At 37.8% G+C, this 20,872-nt stretch overlaps 1 protein-coding gene across 4 annotated transcripts; it reads right to left on the reverse strand.

The window, feature by feature from the left end:
• Nucleotides 1-1,142: 1,142 nt before the first annotated feature.
• LOC107225058 (sodium-independent sulfate anion transporter) lies at nucleotides 1,143-15,561 on the reverse strand. Of its 4 annotated transcripts, XM_015665369.2 has the most exons (12): nucleotides 15,553-15,561; nucleotides 10,555-10,634; nucleotides 6,524-6,687; nucleotides 5,728-5,984; nucleotides 5,440-5,641; nucleotides 4,510-4,730; nucleotides 4,251-4,422; nucleotides 3,970-4,137; nucleotides 3,694-3,855; nucleotides 3,008-3,148; nucleotides 1,754-1,899; nucleotides 1,143-1,622 (listed from the first exon to the last, which is right to left on the reverse strand). In XM_015665369.2, the coding sequence occupies exons 3-12, from the start codon at nucleotides 6,681-6,683 to the stop codon at nucleotides 1,251-1,253; spliced, it is 2,001 nt and encodes a 666-aa protein (XP_015520855.2). In that variant the 5' UTR covers nucleotides 6,684-6,687; nucleotides 10,555-10,634; nucleotides 15,553-15,561; the 3' UTR covers nucleotides 1,143-1,250. The 4 variants fall into 4 exon arrangements, with proteins under 4 accessions (XP_015520855.2, XP_015520854.2, XP_046586182.1 ...); XM_015665368.2 differs by lacking the exons at nucleotides 10,555-10,634; nucleotides 15,553-15,561 and adding an exon at nucleotides 14,044-14,677; XM_046730226.1 differs by lacking the exons at nucleotides 10,555-10,634; nucleotides 15,553-15,561 and adding an exon at nucleotides 14,572-14,666.
• Between the last annotated feature and the right edge of the window lie 5,311 nt (nucleotides 15,562-20,872).

Here is a 20,872-nt window from a genome sequence, read left to right on the forward strand (position 1 = left end):
TAATAACGACGAAAAGAATAAAACAAAGTGCGTAACTGTACGATATGAATATACATGGCGTTTATGAAACTGTGATGTCTAGACATAATGAGGTAAGTACTTATGTTTATATTTATTTATATGAAAATGTATGCACCTATTTAATACAACTATTGCTAATTAATTTCATGAATATTTCTTTTACAGAATGTGTTGTTTCAACTTTTTGTTCGGAATTGTGTATCGTTAAGCTTGTCCAATTACCATAATTTATAATCCCGACTGAAGCAAAACATACTGTAAAAGTGTATGATTTGCAACAACACGTTACCTATATGACAACATCGATTTAATTACAATTTGCGTTTAAATAATCGTACAGGTTAATACTGCTTTTGGTTATTACCATTACTATTATTATCACTATCGTCCGATAGAATGAACCTGCAATTGTGAAAAGTGCAAGAATGAAAATGAAATATTTAATTACAACCGAAAGAGCTATTTCATTTATAAATTTTTACACGCAGGGCTTTTTCATTAGATTTACTCGCATTGATTCTTTTTTTCTTCGTTTCACACCCTTCGCGAAAATATCGAACCCGACCGTGTTCACGGATATACCTTTACTCATGGTTTTAATTTATTTTTAGAATTTACATAGCACAAGGTGTCACGCAAACGAATTAAAAACATTAAATAAAATCCCCTGTAAAGTAACGAGAATAATTTACAATATTATATCTGTATTAAACTAGCAAAATTATTTTTTGTAACGATTACGAAATTGACATTATACTTTACAAGTGAGAAGCGAAGATTTTTTACTGAACAAAATACGCGCAACATTTTTCGAGTGTTATTAAATTGCTGATCAGAGTTCTGATATACTTGTATAATGGCAGCTTATAACGCTGCGCAGTGAATTCGAAAATGTAAATTATACTCGCTTATCATGCCTATTACATTATACGGAGAGTCGAGATTGAATTCTATTCTTATCGACAAAGTTACGCGCGGTATTAATTAATATACCACACATGCAGGCAGACATTAATCCTTACATCATTCTTCCTTCAATACTATTCCGACTTTTTAATCCAGTTTTCTGCTTCACCAAAGAATAAAAAATATACACGTCCGAACAAGAAATCGATACTGGATATGGATCATCGTCATCGGCATGATTTTATTTTTCCTCATCGATCTCGCAGACATCGAGTAACAATACTTACCACAGGCCGACTCTGAGCCTGCAATTTGCATCCTCCTCAGGCGGCAGTAAATTCTTTTGGTAATTTTGGAGGATCGTTTTGCTTGAGAAGATCGTCGAGAGCCGACTGTGTGTAATACACGACAAAATCGGTGGGTGCTACGCCCTCGAAAACAGCGTGAACCGACGGTTTCAAATTGTAGAAAAACAAGGGCTGTCCCCTTGCGGCAAAATCCTTGGTCAAACTCTCGATAACTTTGGCAGCTGTGTAATCAGCCCCGTAAATATGCGTACAGTCTATAACAACCGGTGTCTCGACGCTGCGTACGCGGCTGCTGTATTTGGTAACTAAATTTCTGACGTAGTCAACGGAGGGAAATATCAGACAGCGATCCGGCGTCAGCATCAGATATTCAACACCTCGATGACTCTGCAAAAAATACACGAATGATCGACGATGCAGGTTTGATGTTTCGTCAAAGGCTGACTTCTTTACTCCAACTTTAGCCAAGAAAAAATTCGGAATTTGGCGCTTTCGAAACATTTCAAATTCAGACTCACTGTTAATTCTTCGACGGAAATCTTTGGCCGCGCAGCGTGATAAAGTATGAATAGAACGTTGATTCCGATTCCACAGAGGATTCCAATCTCCACCCGGAGAACCAGGCAGGCCAGGAAAGTGGCTATTCCTGGTATCAGATCGGACTCTGAAACAACAGGTACGAATGCCGATGTTGAGTGTGGGGGTGAAAAAGGATTTCACATCGCGGGATGTATCCTTGAAATTTTTTTTGTCGCGAATAAATAATTGGGTCATCGATGTACCGCAGCGTGTACGAGTTGACCTTCCCACTTGCCGTTAGTTAAGTCATGTAGGTACTTTTGGTAAGTGTGCGATAAATATCTTTGGCGCGTTGCAGGCGGCACGTCGTTGAGAGTAAAAACAAATAAATTATTAATTGAGAAGGAGGGAAGAAAAGGTGTGGAGAAAAATTTGGCAATAAAGGCGAATGATTCTTATCGCAAATCCGTATGCATTCACACATGTGCGTATAAATGCATGCATACGTGCGTGTACCTGATACAAGGCGGACAAAGTGGATCGTGATTGTGGATCACCGAGACTCAAGGTGATCCGTGCATGGATCAGGGCAGCCGAATCGAGAGCCTCGGTCTTCCATAAATCAACGACGATTGTATACCTATCACCGGTGAAAAATTTATAAATAAATATCTTGTTGACAGGTGAATATTTACATTGTTATACTGTCGCGATAGGCGAAAGTTAATTTAAAAATCCTCTTCGCTGATCTAGGCGAAACCGATAAGACCCTTAAGCAGCTATTAAATTAATCATTAATCCTGATCAAAAACCTGAGGTCGTTTATCGACTACGTATATTGAACAACCTTGATTATTATACTTAAGCCTGTATACCTTTTCTCCGACGTATTTGCCTGCATACGCGATATATATGCGTACCTGACAGGCATGGTCGACTTGTCCTACTTCACCGATAATCCGAATTTACTTTACACGGCCGTGCTTATCGCGCACATGCGTACGTTTATATTTCACGTATCTGCATGCATATGCAACGAATTGGGATTGTAAATCAGAGGTATGTGATACGATCGCTGATATAAAGACCAGTAATCACTAATGACAAATGGTATGAGGAATATTGTACACGCACGGATTAAAAGGACTACGAAAGCTCGTCTACCTGCACCTCAACATATCTCAAACGCGATGGTTTTATGATCGAAAGAGCTGCAAGGACGTTGATTAATTGAAAATTTATCGAGTACTCACTTTTCGCCCTCCACATCGGCCTGACCACCTTTACTTCGACCATGAAGATCACCGCGGCAATTATAATCGCTGCTAAGCTTGCTTTCGGGATGTAATTAAAATATGGGGTGAGGAACAACAGCGCCAGTATAACCAGTAGACCTGTAAATATATCGAAATTATTTCTTCGCTATTTCTGATAAGGTGAGATGATAAGGAGAATAGACCGACGGTAGTCGACCGAAGATCGAGGGTAATATCTTCGTAGTGACTAGACGTTGTTTATTTATACAAAACAGATCACGACGAGTGTCGTACATATAAGGCAATTGTAAACAGTCAGGTAGAATGAAATATAACTACTTTCGGATAAGGCGAGCGGCCTGCACGTGGAATGCACATGAGGTAAGACGCGGACAACATAACATATGCTCCATTTAACCAGATATAATTATTGATCCAGATCAATGCTGTGATCGAATGTATAATGAATTAAGTCTGAAGAATTAAACATTGACGGTACGCAATTAATATTACCGCATATGATAATTTCGACAGGCGTAACGACTAATGGATAAATGCTTGATCTATCGATCGCAGATATAGATCCACCGTTAATTTCTACATGTCTGTGGATAATCGCAATGATATGACAGTAACGCGGAGCTGAAGAAAACAGTGATTATTTTCTTGAAGCACGTATTTACCTGTGTAAAGACCACCCATCGGTGTTCTTACTCCGGACGCATTGTTCACCGCACTTCTGCTGAGCGATCCTGTACTGGGGAATGCCTGAACAAAGGAGTTTCCGATGTTACTTACACCGATGGCGATCAGCTCTTGCGTTGCGTCGACGGTTTTCCCGTTTGCTGAATGGCGCGAAAGCATATACGTGATAAATGAAATGGAAAAGATAATCGGAGAGGCGTAGGAATCGAGAGATTCCAAGGGGAAAAAAGACACCCTTAAGAAAATCGGCTCACCGAAAGCTTTGCAAATCGCGATGTTCTCCATCAGAGAAATCAACGGAACGACTAGAATTCCGCTTCCGAGGTTCGAGCACATTTCGAAAAACGAGACGGTGGTGTTGCCGTCTTTTGTAAAGCTGAACGGCGGCAGCTGGGCCGTTGGCATTCCACCGGGTATGTATCCTGTCGGAGGTAAAAAAAGATGAGTCCTGAAAGTGAGCTGAAAGTTTCGCTGGCACGATTAAATAGTGCCAAAATGATCGAGGAAGACGAGTGAAAAACGTGGAAAATCTTACCGGTCAGTTGGAATGGCGGTGTTTCGGTGAAACTGTAGCCCAGAATTCCGCAGATGACGACCAGAAGCGCGTTCCTCGAAGTTCCGATGAGCCAAATGATCTTGTTGATAACTCGGTGCTTCGTTGTCCGGAGCTCTTCATCTTCGGGCCCGATTTTGATAGAAGCCACCATCTGCAAGCGGGGGAGACGTTAATGAAATTGCGATAAAAGGATTTCCAAGTTGCAGCTCTATTCGGCAGAATCAGAGATTCAACTCACCCTCAGAATGAGGAGAAGAGCTATGCACGAGGCTCCGAGGGTGGCGTCCCAGGCCGAAGTATCGGTAAGGTTCTTGCTGATGCTTTTCCACATTTGTACAAACGTTGATCCAGTCGCGGATATGCCCAGCAGATCTTTGACCTGTGACGATACTATTATGAGGGCAACGGCGGACGTGAAACCGGAACTTACCGGCCCCGAGACAAAGTCTATGAGAAATCCTGAGAGCAGAGAAAACGAGAATTCATAATAATGAGAGCAGGACCATTCGGTTACAGCATCGTTTATTAAACCCTTCGAGTCACACATTATTGTGCTGAGTCAAATTTTGTAATACAATAGTTCTCTATGATTTTTGGAGACGCTGATGACGAATCTGAAATCAGATTTCAAAAATTGAAAATGGCGGATCCAACATGACGGAGGAAAATTTCAAACTTGATTGAATACGGTTAAAAAACTCTACGGAATGGTTTTCTATGTCGCTGATTGGATTCGCCAAACGGAACTTTCAAAATCTGATTTCATATTCGTTATCAGCGACTCCAAAAACCCCTGGACAGAGTTGTTTTTCCGGATTCAATTGAATTGGAAATCATCAACCGCCATACGGGACTCGCTATCTTGAATTTTTATAATCCAATTTCAGATTCGTAATCAGTGACCCCAAAAACTGTTAATTCATGTAAAACATGTATACGTGTAAAGGGGTAAAATAAATTATTCCTTCAATTTTCACGATTTTTCTCAATCAATTTGACAAAAAATCACAAAGAAATATGTTAATAAGTTCTCTAAGTACACAAAAAATGGATATAAAACAGGTGGTAAGGATTACTAAGAATACTTACCACTATGACTCATATGGTTAAATGCTTCTGTGGAATTGGAGGATCGTGATTTTGAAATTGGCCGTTGACGATTACTTACCGAGTCCAAAAATTCCCATCAACAGTTCAATGACGCCCGACAGAAAGGTCAACAAAATTGCGTACTGGTAAGGCGAGTCCAGATGCGCAACCGTCTGATAAGTCAAGAGTGAAACGATGGCCGTTGGACCGAACGGAATGTCCTTGCACGAACCGAATATGATGTAAATGAAGCATCCCAAGAAGCTGCCGTAGAGTCCATACTGAAGGGGGCAAACGATGGGTTCGAAATTGATTTACCATTGGAGTAAGAAACAAATGAACGGAAAATCTATGACGTTATATTAACCTGGGGCGCAAGACCTGCGATGTTGGAATAGGCAAGGGATTGAGGTATGACCGTCAATCCAACCGTGATCCCAGCGACCAAATCACCAAGGGCGTCATGTGTGTTGTAATTCGGTAGCCATTTCAATACCGGAAGTCTTTTGTAAAGCATTTTTTTCGTGCATACAGAACGCGCCCTCCGCCTCGCCCAGCTTACAGATGTTTTGAACGCACCGTCCGGACTTTTTTTCTTCTGCAAGACGTTGCGTTCTTCCACCACTTTTTAAATAGAAACGCAATGTATAGTACACAGGGTTTTCATCGCCGCTTCATTGTTTTACTCGAAAGTTCCCTATTCAAAAAATCCCCAGAAATTTTTTTGCCAGGTGACATGCGGTATTAAGATTGTCAACTCTGTTGGTTGTACTAGTCATAATTTTGTATTTCGTGAACAGGTTGCGAAACTCACTGTTGCAGCATCCTGGCAGCATTGTTAAACGGGAAAACGACACTTTTGATGGTTGAAAAATTCTTTCAACTTCAGGTATTCATATAGGTGGTGGTCGAAATTTGGAAGGATCAATATTGCTAAAGACCTATATATCGAAATTGAATCATCGATTATAATGACTTTCGAAAATGACAGTTTCGAACAATTCATTTTTCGTTATTATTATTATCGTTTATTTTCGCATGTTTGAAATTCGATATATCAGCCATTCAAAATACTGATCCTTCAAAGTTTTGACCCTCATTCATTCATATCCTTTGTCGTAGAAGAAATATACAATGTTCCCTGACAACGCAATTTGACTTACAGATGAAATCCGAGGAGCCCCGTATCTCGCGAGGCAATTCCCGGATCCCGTTCGAATTTTCCATGTCTAAGCTTCCCCTGGAACCGTTGAGGCCATGGTTTATGTACCCCTCGTCACTCTCGCTGGTCCTATACTCTGCAGATCCTTCGGCCCCCTTCATATTCCTGGAAGCAGATTGCAAAATAGCCGATTATTTTAAGATCACTTACGTCACGGTCCATAATTAACTACGAAATAAGTTCTTTCCCCCGACCCAGCATCGAACCGTTTACATATACTACAGTACCAAACAGGCCGACGGCTCATCACGACGCAGCATGACACAACCAAAGGAAAGAAGGAGAAAAAAAAAAAAAACATCAACTCGTGATTGAAATCACGTGCTGAAATTGCCTTAGTGTGACTTGACTCCTTCACACGTATTGATTGCGCACCTAGCCGCAGGTCATATATACTCATATAATACACATTCCACTAGAGTGTGTTGAATACAGGTTTTCAGAAGTAGACACCGAGCCTGTCTCAGCTCAGTGGTTCTCATTCCAATGTAGATTACCAACGAATTTCTAAACAAACAACGTCTAGACGTATGATAAAAAATAAAAATAACAACAACAGACTTTCAAATCTAGGGTATAATAATACGGGAAAATTCTCAATCGTGATGAAACGATAGAAGTCATCATGCAACAGATATCGATAATCTGTCCTATATGGTGATGAAAGGATCGATCAATGACTGCTTGAAACCTATTGGTTACATGCTATACATAAGCTTGGTTGTTCGATTACGATGAGATCTTGCCCAATCCCTAGATATCACGCATCTCGGAATGGTTAGCGAGAAACGGACCATTAACCCTTTTTTCTGCACCCTTGTCAACGACCTGTTAAGAGTTTTGTAACCGAGGCTACGGACGAGTGACAGAATGGAAATCCGAATAACAAATCGACCCGGATCTTCCATCCACTGAACTCTATTAGTGCAGTCAAAATAGGTCTGAACTAAATGTATTCGAGATATGGCTGCATATTTGTGTAAGTATAAGGGTTTTCGATTCTCAGAAACTCAAATCTCAAGTCATTTTTGAGCGTTTACCACAAAAACTGCTATCGATAGATGAAAAGTGACTTGACCATCGTGTAAAGCGGAAAATTCTGCATCGCATTATGTGCTCGCATGCCGGAAATGGAGTCGTATTAACAGTTTAAGAAAAAAGAAATTCTACTTATCGACGGCATCTGGGGAATTTTGGATGAAATAATTTCTTTTTTCTTATTTGTCAATACGATTCCGTTTCCGACGTATGAGGACACAATTCTATGTAAAATTTTCCACGCTACACGATGATCGAGTCATTTATCATCTATCGACGGGAGTTTTTGAGGAAAAATGCAAAAACCGTCAAATTTTCTTATTTTCTCGAAACGCCGACTATGCAGCTGAAAAATCATTTAGAATTTCAGTTCCTGAGAGTCGTAAACCGCTATCGACACAAAAATGCAACCATACGTGGAACATTTTTAATTCAGACCCACTTGGATTGCAGGACTATATGCGACACGCGATGCACGATTCAAGCTTTGGTCATTTTGCACTACAGAACCGTCCTTTATAAGCGCTGCTGCATCGTGCCGAATGAATGAATAGCCATGGGGTCTCGACGGTTCCCGTGCAGAAGCACGTGTTCTTGTTTACGGTGCGTAAAAAAGCCGGTTTTCAACTGCGCAGATACACATATCCGCGGTGCCTTCGTTTTCTGCTCACTGTCAGCCAACGTAGCACTGCCGGCTAAGATCCGGATTAAGTAGAGGATCAGGTATGCGACGAGTCCAGAGAAGCAGCTAGACGGGTGTGTAAAATTGTAAGAAAGAAGAATACAAAAAAAAAAAAAAATTGGCTACAGTGTAAGAACCTTTTAGCAAATATGCTTTGTATACTTTTTTCTTTTTTCTTTTGTACGTACATCCGTGCAATTTATCTTGCACGTTGATGATGAAGTGATTCGGAATCCGCCATACCGTTAACAATTAATTACGGTACCGTAAATCCACCGTGTATTTACTCGTTTTATTGCATCGTCATTATTATTTCGTCTACGCGAGTCACGATGGTACGGATTATTTTCATTATAGCTCGAGGATTTCTGAGATATGATTTTTTTCTTGCTTTCCTTTTTCTTTCTTTCTTTTTTTTTTTTTTTTCATTCCGACTATTATTGTCGGGTTTTGATTGTTTTTTCGCGCAATAAAATCCGGTGCTACGTTATCCAATATGACGTAAAAGTCCAGGTAGAGGTGCAATTAAAATTACTACCGTCAGATACCTTGATCCGATAGATTGGAGTATAAATTATCTGCCTATTAAACACCGAAAACACTCCGATGCGCTGATATCTAAAAATGAGGAACGATGGACTGCCATTTGCATTATGAAAGCTCTTCAATAAAGCCATACGTAAATTCTGACGATAAATGGATCTAGCAATAAAACAATTAGTAGATACTGATACAAGGGTAAAAATACTCCTCGAAATTATTTCGAAATTATGTATAAAATACATTATGAACTGTATTATTAACTTTGAAAATATGGTTTTACAGCGTTTCGTACGTTCAAAAATACGCGCGATATATTTCACTTATAAATGAAACTAGTCGAATTGAAGACAAGGACTTTTTTTCCGCACATTTCAGCACGGGATTTGATTACACAAAGCAGCGCAATATATAAGATATTGTGAAATTTGTTTTCAAAATGCATGACGATGACTTACACATGGTAAATATATCGTTCCTTGTATTTTATGATAAACTTAATTGCTGTTGTTCAGAAGCAATGAGCCACAGCGGCGTGCCGCAATTAATTAAATTGATATTGCATTATACATAAAAGCCGTTGAATCAATCTACTTTGTAATTAATCAACGATTAGAGCTGTTTGAGACAGGTACTTGAGGTGCCGAATATCGTACCTGATACATATTGATCACAAATGGAGACTAGATTGGTTAAAAAGATCGACTGGTCTTTTTCAATCTTACATGTTTAATACTCGTAGGAAGACGAAATGAAAGGCCTGTTATAATTTGAGCCCTTGATATCAATATTTAGTAGTTCCCGAACGCAATTTTCCATTTTTCATTGAATTAACATGAGAAAATATCTTAGTTATTTCTGAATGTTGTATCTCAGTAACGAGGCGATGTACACTAATGTCCGATACATATTTTTGTAGGGAATTTAATGGTCTGATATGAAAAAAATTAAATTTTTACACGATGTCAACTTTAACCTTGAACAACTTTTGAAATAGTTTTGTTATCAAAAAATTATAAAAAACTTTTTTTGAGGAGCAGTAAACTCCCTACAAAAATATATATATATCGTGCTAATTAAATGGAAAATGGAAAATTGCGTTCAGGAAGCACTAAATATTAATATTAAGGGGTCGAATTATAACAGACCTTTTATTTCATCTTCCTACAAGTATTAAAGATGTAACATTGAAAAAAAAATCGATTTCCTTGAACCAGTCTAATCAACACCTGCCAATATTCTGATGATACATGTCAAACAGAGAAACACGAATTTTACAAGCATGTAGATGATTTCATCTGTAAGTGTTTACCTATGAATAAAGATGTACATGCATCATTAATTTGTACTCGAATTACCGCGGTCTACAGACTTCGGAATAATGTGATGGCCAAAAAAACTTGCTACACAGAAATAATTATACATGTACGTATATATATGCAATAATATATATATATATATATATATATATATATATATATATACACATCGTGTGTACAAAATAATTAATTGACAACAAACCTGTAAATACAGAACCTGCTTACCTTATTATTATTATTATTATTATTATTGTATCGTAAAAAGTGACGATCTGTTCAATACCATACACGTGATTAAAGTTTAAACCAGTTCATGGCTGCGACCGATTTAAATATCGATTAGGTGCCAAAAGTAATAATTTAATTTCAAATATCAGCCATAGGTGTACGTACCTGTAATATGCGAGTGAATATGGAGATGAGTGTCGATCACTTGGATAAACAAATCGTAGGATTTGTCGAAGCGAAGGAACCTACGATAAGAAAACTTTGACCGAGATCTAGTTTAGGTCATCTTTTTGACGAAGGCTAAGCGTGCAAAGAACGATAAGTGGCCTTGAAGATACTTGACACTAGGGTAACCTCGTGTTGAAAATTTAACAGATACACATTCTAACCGTTATAAATAATCAGAGACAGAAATTCACGCCGCCGAATTCTCGAGATTGATAATCAACGACGTTCGGTTATAAAAAAAAAAGCCTCATTTGCTGTCCGACATACCTATTCACGAACACAATAGATTTCATATTAATACAGTACAAGATCAAATACAACCCGCGGTGGCGATTAGTTAGTCGTCAATTGACCATTCGTGAAATATCTGTCACGATTAAATCGGTATAATCAATAAAAGCTTGAGATTTGCCGAGTGATAACTTCACGTGATATTGAAACGGGAAAGTGCAAAATCTGAAGATTATATCCGTAATACGTTAGGTACTACAGTAATGTTATCTCTACGGAAGTGATATGATTAAAATTTTGAAATGGCTAATAATTTCTTATGAATATCATTCCAACGCTCTTCAAAGAACGATACGCGATACGATCGCCGCTACAGATTCGACCAACAGGAATCTGTCCTGGGCGATTGATTTCATCACGCTGCTACAAGTTGATTCGCGAGAAATCAATCGAACGACTTATATCTATCGAAAGGTTTGTTCCGGTAGCTTTGTATTACACATATTGTTGTAATCTTGAATGAAATTTCATCAGCAATAAATCGATGAACCATTTCAATATCATCTAATGATTGCAGTACACGTCAAGTACACTTGCATAATACATTTTCCGCCTCCATTTCCAGGGTACAAAGGTACAGGTTACACTCACACCTACGATATGCATATGTGACGAATAGGTTCCAGGTTGGGAAGGACCAATTCTTGCGTGCTGAATAATCTGGACGTGTATAGATATATATACAGTTGCATACAAGCAATTTGCATACCTGTACGAGCGTTTGCATTGGTAAATATTTATACGCAATGATAGCACCTAGGCAGAGTACCTATATATTTATGTGTGTATGCAGCAAGGAAAATTGCGTAAACGGATTGGTACAGATATTGAAATTCAACGGAGTGGCTATTTTATGTAAGATTCCCTCTTAAGCTCACGCTTCTACACAGTTTCGTAACTTGCATTACTTATCACCGCGTTCAGCTCAGACGCAAATCGATATGGCTGCATTCCGAGATTTTCGGCGTTTCAAGCTTTTATTTGTTTTTTTATTTTTTTTTCATTTTTTTATTTTCAAGATTGCAGACGCGCGATATATTTATTTAACCAAGATTTGGCGATACATTCGTAAACTGGTTGCGAACACAATATTGTGGCTTCGTAACGTGCACCGCACGAAATGAAAACGTTGACAAACTAATCGTGCCCGGTTTCGTAATATCATCATAATATCCGTCTCAAAGCGATCGATGAGTGCAACGAGTTATTCATCGATCAAAACAAATCAGTTTTAAAATCAATCTACCCGACTACGTGCTTGAGTTCATTGAAGTCAATCTGTGCAAAAGAATATCGCGTTTAATTTAAGTCACTTATGATGATGTTCTGATTTCATGCGTGTATGGGTTTCGATTGGCCAACGCCATCACGTGCCTCCGCTTTAACAGGGGGTCGATTAAGTTATTTCACTTTTCACCTTTCCCATTTCCCACCATCCAAGCATTCTGATTCGTTGACTAAACTTTGCAAACCAATCAGAATGCTTGGATGGTGGGAAATGTGAAAAGTGAAATTATATAATCTCGACCCAGATGTTCGGAAATGATTCACAGAGAATTAGCGAGCTTTAGCCGTGCAAAAGAAAGTGAAAACTTTGCATATTATATACGTATAGCAAATAACAGTGTTAAGGGCTTAGAATATTAATTTCATTATTATAATATCTGAGAGGTTTGTTTTAGAGGCGGGAATTTGAGGATATTGGAAACTCTTTGTTTCAACGTGTGCATCGCAACAAGAACAGCGTTCTTCTCTTTTTGTACCTATAAGTTTAGCCAACTTATATCTAGGGAATTAACTAGTAACTAAACCGATAGTTAGGCATAAGGATACTACCAATTACGAAAATATCGCTGTGAGAAAATAATCATTCGCCGGCTGATCGTCGCGCAAATGATAAACAGCGTACCTATAAAAGAAAAAAAAAAAAAAAAAAGTATAAAAAACAAAATTGCGCGCAAAGAGATTGATTCAACAAGATAAGGCAAAAGCGATCGAAACCTGGTATAAGGACTTTTTTTGAGGTCGAGCCGACCTTTTCCAAATGATAGATTAGCAGGAGGCCTTGTTGTCGTGACGTGATGAAATCATCGGGGTAGGTAATAGATTTCGGCAACCACGTGTGCGTAATAAATTTTCCAACCGCATTTGCGGTTTTATAGGTAAATAATACAGATACGGCTGACTGTAGACGCGGATCAGAATACGGCGATAAAATCGACCGTTGAACCATGCCTGAAGTTATACACGGAAAGGTACAATCGTTGTTAATTATCCGCGTGACCAGCGAGGTTTACTACCTATATAAATATCATCGTGTATGGGTATATACAGGTATACATAGTATATACCTATGGAATGTGTTTGGTAGATTATAAAAGTCTTTTTTTGCGGATACATCAGGAATCGACTTCCACCATACGCATATGGAACCGAATATAATTATGGTTCGCTATGGACATCGGCATTCTTCTCAGCTCTTCCTTATACATGCTTATATACATATTCAAATGATCTTAGTCGACGACCGATAACACAGGGAGAAATATACATGGTATAGGTACTCGATGCTTGATACCCACGTGGAAGTTTGTGGATTTGCTTGACCTCAGGTATCGTCGAAAACAGGTCTATTCAGAACCTTGGCATTTCGTGGATTATACCATTATACTATATGTGTATATATATATATATATATATATACACACACACATATATATATATATATATATATATATATACAAGGTTGAAAAATTTGCGACTAATCACAAGCGCCTCGCACGATGTGTTATAATTCTTGTTAGTGCGGTACGTTATTAATGAACGAGTCAATTATTTCAAATCGTATTTATACCCTTTAAACAGCATTTACACCTGCACTAACAATCAGTCACCATGCTTTGATATCATTTTGCTGTCAAGAGGAGGAAAAGTCTCGTCAAGAATTTCATTTCGACGATCAGCTCGAAAGGCTGGACGGTAAGGATTATGGATAAAGACAGCTAATCGAAAAATGCACGATCGCAAGGAATTACTCGATCGTGGTGAAACGATAATTCCCCAAGTGAAATATGAATGTCAACATGTATTTACCCGACCATGTATAGAAAACGTGAATAGGTGTATAATACGCACCTTATTTTAATTGTACCGAGTCCAGAATCCAACACTGCGCGCACTTATGTGTATATATATGTATATATATATTACAAAATAATTATTACCGGTACAAATGAGAATAATGTACGATATAATTAACTATGATAATTAAGTTGTCGTTTTTTTCTATTTTTTTTTTTCTCCTACTATGTCCAGCCCAATAATCTACGTGACAACAAATTTACTTCCGAATTTCATCCATCCCGTTTAGAGTCTCGTTTAATTGTTAGTATGAAATATACAAGAAGCAATTGGCATCGAGTAAAAGATTTGGTGTTATACTATATTCTGGGTCCTCTCTGTACATTGATACGCGAGTACATTTTTAGGTTGAAATAAGTAATACGTAGTAGAAAAAGAATTGGGATCCTTTCACGACTGGGGATATCGCGAAACGGGGGAAATATCAAAAACTTCACTGACAATAAGCGTTAAAATACGATAGTTTAAATGGGGTGCAACACAGTTTTCGCGACTTTTAACGAAGGCTAAGTAATAACGTACACGTTACAACCACTCTCATCTATGTGAGAAGAATTCACGTTAAAGCACGTTTCCGTTTAAGAAAATACTGTGCCGTTGCCGGCCGCGTCAGACGGTATAAATGCTTTCCTGGGTAGAAAAACCACCACCACGTGCTTGGCGGAGCTCCGCAGGACTACGAAAACCCCCACGAGCGAGTCGTGACGTCACTTGTGAACAAACCAATCGCATCACGCGTTTGTAACTACTGGGCGACGTTTACTCGTGTCCGCCTCGATCGGCAACCTGTGCCTTGTTTTCTTTCAATTTACACCTTTAGCACCACGAGACCACCTGACTGTATTCTTTTTGTTTTCTTCTTTTTTACCCTATACAACTTTACTTACTGCAGGCATCTTCCACAATCGCCGTACACTCTAATCTAATCTACATGTAATGAGAATAACGGTAGCAACGTACAAACTCGAAACCAGCAGCGTTCGAACCTGATTTGAATCTAGGACGACGACAGTCGGCATGCGCATTTACCCGGCTCTGTAAGTCGCAAAGCCTCTTTTCACACCTATAATCCGTGTATCCACGTCTTCGTTACACTAAGTGAAAAACCCACGATCCTTATTCAATCCGCGATTTCTCGATTGGTGTACGATTTTTCAATATTATTTATTCACTTTTCAATCAAAGATGATCGTAATTTAGTCCGATCAAAGATTTCAACGATATACGTTTGTTTAACATCGGAGACTTTACTTTTTAGATACCCTAATACTGTACATGCATGGACCTGTATTTTCTCACAATCAGCAGTTCAAACAGTCGCTTAACCATGTAAGAAACAATGTCGCGCTGAGCACAGTTGAAATTCTGCGTTTTACAGTTCGCGGCAGAGTCAAATATGATCGTTTAAAAAAAAAAAAATGAGAGGTAATGAGCCCCGCAAAATTGATACGGTAGACACGTGTACTCCATGTTATAGGGGAGAAGATAAGAAGGTGTACATACATCACACGTTACAACGTTACGAAAGTCTCTCGGCATCGTGTGTCCGCTACATGCTATACTGATTAATGAACTTGACCATGCTCGGCCGTGACCAGCATAGTTTCGATTTCTCGCGTGCGATACACGCAATTTACCTTATACACATTATTGTACGTACGTATACATGAGGTATAAAAAATTGTCTCAGCTGAATTCAACCGGGTGCGCAGGTATTATAATTACTGTGAAACAATATAAGCGCGCCAATGATTTATGTGGGCGCTAAATACCTGGAGTATAGTCGTATAAATTAACTTCATTCACGCAAACAAGTTTACAGAGTTGAATTACCAGCAGACATATGCAGTCCGAGATAAGAATATGATTATAATATACTCTCTTTCTCTCTTCCGATTGCATCTCCGTAGTCGTTTTTCATTCTTTTTTGATCTTTGTACGACTGTTACTATTCATCCTCTTTCACGTTATACGGATGATCTATATATAAGTATATAATTTAATCCCTCATGGCCTCCCTACTAAAAATGTTCATGTGTTAAATTATGAAACGTTTTTGTAAGAATTTAGCGTTTAATTTATTACATGCTTTATCTCGTATATTCGATAAAATGTTTACAAGAAATCACAAACCTAATCAATAACAACAGCCCGAATGATCAGATATACCCCATCAAAAATAATATAGTCAACTACATAGTGTCAACTATATGATTTTTAATCTAGAATATCTGGTGATTCGTGGTCTTGGAATTTACAACATGAATCATGTGATAAATTAGATGCTGGATTCTTTGAAAACATTTTACGATTTAACACATGAACAATATCAGTAGTGTTGAAGCTGTTTCTCACTTCTACGGTTAAACTTTAAGGCGGTTCCATCCATGTAGAAATGTGATTCAAGTCATTAAACTTATCGATCGAAGCTTAAAGATATTTCCATTAGTGATGAATAGATTGTACCACATATATTTATGTATGTACATGTGTACGAAATATGCAGTAAACAATTAATCATCAAGTCATCTTAATTCGTATGCCTATACATGGACAATCGTTTGAGTGATTCGACTTCGGATAATTTGGAAAAGTTGATGGTCAACGATGAGAAAAAATATTCGAAAATTATGATGTAGACAAAATAAAGTATAAGGCACGAAATGTGAAGAAACAAAATCACATGTGTAATGTTGTTGCAGAATATATCCGTTATACAAATACCATATAATACGTATATGCCAATTTCTACCTAGATCGTCGAGTCATGTAAAGTCAATTCACGTGACCCGTAGAGAATCTCTAACAATAAGAAAGCACGTGATTGTAAAAGATAGCGATGACTAAACGGCTTGTTAATTTTTTAATGATTATTACGCGAGAGGTCTCAATTAGATGTGTTTAAATTCCAAGCGTATATTATTCGAACACTACATGATGACTTCACGTGCCGTTATTGTTTACTATGTCGAGTGCGTATTGGTAGAGTAATAAACGCGGAAATCTCTGTACAATGCGCACCTTTCACGGTTCAATAATACCTACCATTTTATCATAAATGCACGGGTTTGTTACTCGCATATATGGCATATATTCACATTCGTACATACACACACACACACACAAACACACACACACACATGCGACTCGAAGTGTAAATCGTATTTAATACGTATGTAAAGTTTTACAAGCCTTTGTAACTACCGTGATCCCATATATGCAGTAAACAATCGTGTTATCTGTCACAAGATTCTTGAGGATTGAATCTTAATTAGAAGCGATTGTATCGACGTACTAATAAATATGATAACAGTAACATCATGTGACGGCGTATGTGACTATACGCAAGATAATCATAACGAGGAAGAAAAAAAAATGAGAAAAAAACAAGGAATAAAAATAAAAACAATTTAAGAAACAAAATAACGAAAAAAAACAAAAACCAAGGCCTGCCAAATTTGATGAGAGGACAAAAAAACATCCTTTCACAATGATGTAACCTCTATATATACATATATATATATACTGTGATGAGTTAGATCCCGGGAAAATGCGGTATGCGCAGCAGTGATTTACAACCGTAGAATTTTTATCAGCTATACTTATCACGAGAGGGTTATTTCCGTAAAACGCCCCCTAATTTCAGGCAAATCAGGGTACAAATTCACTCTGAGCGGCTCCGAGTTTCGCCACCTGCTAACAAAAGAACATCGGAGTTGCTCAGAGTGAATTTGTACCCTGATTTGCCTGAAATTAGGGGGCGCATCACGGAAATAACCAGGTGCGAGTTGCGTTGTGAAGAGGTTGAGCACCGATGTGGCGTTCACCATTGGACGTGTGTATGTATGCGGATGGTTTTCTTTACTACTTTTTATCCAACCGGATGATGATGTGACTAGGCAGCTGGACTGGTTTTTAAATGTTTTCTGCCACATCCATGATGCGCAGGTGGTCTTTGGGACTCCCCACTGAATGTGAGTCTCACCCACGTTTACGTAAATTATATAGACATGGGTACGAGATGTAATTCATTTGACCGTGAGATCAAGTCGACGAAAGTTACCCGGCTACTAAATCTCTTCACTCGTGTATTTTATTATCAAGGGATCGGAGCAAGTGAACGGTGATGATGAAAAAAAAAAACCGGGAAAGAAACGTGTCGAGAAGTCATCGCGCCGCAAACAGCCCCAACCTTTTTCGCAAAATAACGTCACGTTCATACCAGCTCTGGTATCTCCGGTACGCAATTTTCAGTTTAGTCAGGCACAATTGGTTCGCAGTCGGCACGTGAGGCGACCTTAAGCGAATTACTTTACTGCCCGCACAATGGTGTCGCGGGAATTTTTACGTTCAAAGAATCTTTGGAATTATTATACAGCGACATGGCGCTATTTAGGTCAAACCTTGCGTATCCGAAGTCACGCCGTGCACTTTACTAACAATAAAACAAATATTATCTTCATATACGGATAATTTTGACACCAAGTATAGATGAGACTTGTTCAATATTAACCTGCACATAGCAAATTTATAACGAGTCTTTGAATACGTTCAATTATTTTTTATTCTTATTATGGTGTCATCAGTAGTCAATCCTTGAATTAGTCAATATAAAGCTCGGGCGCCAGATATTTGTATAATTATATCAGCATTATATAGAGAGGTTTGTTTAATATTATACAATGCTGAAAATGAAATGGAATAATAATAATTATTATTATTATCCAGAATTTCAAGTTCATGCAAATATCTGATAACTGGTTTCAAAATTTATTATACTTGTTTTTAAGTCTATACATTATTAAATTGTTCCGAGACGAAAAATTTCGGATCCAACATCATAGCCCTGGATGTTTGTGGTATTTGCATCACCGTCGTTTTATGTATTTATTTTTTTTTGCTTGTTCTTTTCTTTTCTTTTTATCGGCCCAGTGATTATTTTGCAAGCTTCGCCTTATTCCTGCTCAGCTCAACCGTTGCGTGTAACTGTAATTCGATTCAACTATTGAGGATTCTCAAAAATTACAAAATTATCGATGTCCGGAGGTGTCGATATGAAAAATTTATTCGTCACCGCTCGCAGTTAAGTTTCTGTTTTAAACCGCGACCGATACAACATCATACAAGTATTTGGCAATACAAAACGTACTGCACGTGACCTCAGTATCGAGTTGTGACGTAACTCCATTTTTCTAAAATTATGAAATCGAATACGCACAAAGTATTGCACATATTGGTATTACAGTTAACGCGTGTAATAAGCGAGATGAAAAACAGGCGTATATATGGAAAAGTCTGCACGTAGGTATGTCCAGCAATACTATGCATACGCGCGAATATAAATTAGCATACGAATATATACATACGTGTTTCAGAGTCAAGTATCGACGGTAGACGCATTTATAATAACCAGCTACCGACATAAATTTCTGTTTTACTTTATGCGAGGGGAATAAACCCGAGTTCTTCCTCTTGCGTAATATAATACACGATTATCGATCATTAACTCGTGTCTTTCATTTTCAGTTTCGATTCCGTCGTGTATTGTTCTGATTATCGTTGCGTGTCAAATTAAATAAATTATCCACTGCATCGAATTCCGAATCGAAACACAGGCGACAAAAGATTAGGATCAAGTGAGGTTGAGGTCGATCGACGCGTATATATGTACATATAACGTATATTTTTAGTACAGACCCGCACAATGCATACACATTGAGAAAAATTTCATTCGTTGCAGTTACTGAGAAATTCTGGTGAAATTGGTATCGTTGCAACAACCGTATAAATATTGTTAGAATTGAAAGTAAATATCATTCTTTCAATAGTAACTATTTAATATGATTGCATAATGTTAAATCAATTTGTTTGTTATGGCACATGTTTTCAGTTAAACGAGGCCTTAACATCAATTTACTGTTGTACCAATATCAAATTATTGATATAGTTGAAAAACAATATAGCTCGAGTAGCCTACATAGTTAACAATAATAGTAACACATACTAGATTTTCCGATTAAAGTTACAAGACACATTTTGATTTTGTACTCAGAATGGCTTTTAGTTCTGGTAAAAAATGAGTATATATATATACGAGCTGTTGCAGCAACCACAACTAGAAAGTAGAACAAAAACAAATTAATGTCTCAGCGTGGAATTCTGGTTCATACATAAGAAATCTGTTTTGTACATACATTTCGGACAATCTGCAGAATCGCGATTTGCCAGAGTGAAAAATATTTGGGAGATTATAATTGATAGTAAAATTTTATTAAATTTAAAAATGTTAGTAATATTGAAGGACTTAAACAGTGCGTTATAAGTCACGTATGCAGTTAACCTTTTCGTATAAATGACTCGTATACTTTGGCATGATGATTTTACGATCTGGAATGAATATGGTTACAGGATTTGAATATTCGTGTCGTAAAAAAAAAGTTTTTAAAACTGTAAGGCTACCTTAAGTTTAGCCTATCAATGTCGTAGAAACTATTGGAGTAAAAAATTTAAAAACAATGGCATTTATGCGATGCGATAAGCACAATACCACAATACCAATTCTTCGCCACTTAATACTACACACCTAATGTATAATTACGTTATATTTATAGAATTTCCTTGATGTGAGTATATACGTATATGTATGTAGATATTGCGTAAGTCACGATGATACAAAAATTCTTTCAACATTGAATCTTTTTGGAAAACCCCGCTATTCAGGTCGTAAATATAAACCAATCGGTGCGCAAAACGAGTTTCTTAACTTTTCTATAAACGTTGTAAGAAAGGTGGCCAGATCATAAGGTGATTTCCATTAACGCAT

This window comes from Neodiprion lecontei, chromosome 2 (genome assembly GCF_021901455.1).
Source record: "Neodiprion lecontei isolate iyNeoLeco1 chromosome 2, iyNeoLeco1.1, whole genome shotgun sequence".
NCBI classification, from domain to species: Eukaryota; Metazoa; Arthropoda; class Insecta; order Hymenoptera; family Diprionidae; genus Neodiprion; species Neodiprion lecontei.

What these genes read in the sequence shown, in the direction of transcription:
- LOC107225058 (XM_015665366.2), bottom strand. Translation starts at nt 6,829, where the DNA reads ATGAGCCGTCGGCCTGTTTG. An exon ending in CGCGATTTGCAAAGCTTTCG is followed by an intron (nt 3,856 to 3,969) that starts GTGAGCCGATTT and finishes CGCGCCATTCAG; the next exon opens with CAAACGGGAAAACCGTCGAC. An exon ending in TTTCCGTCGAAGAATTAACA is followed by an intron (nt 1,623 to 1,753) that starts GTGAGTCTGAAT and finishes TATTTTTTGCAG; the next exon opens with AGTCATCGAGGTGTTGAATA.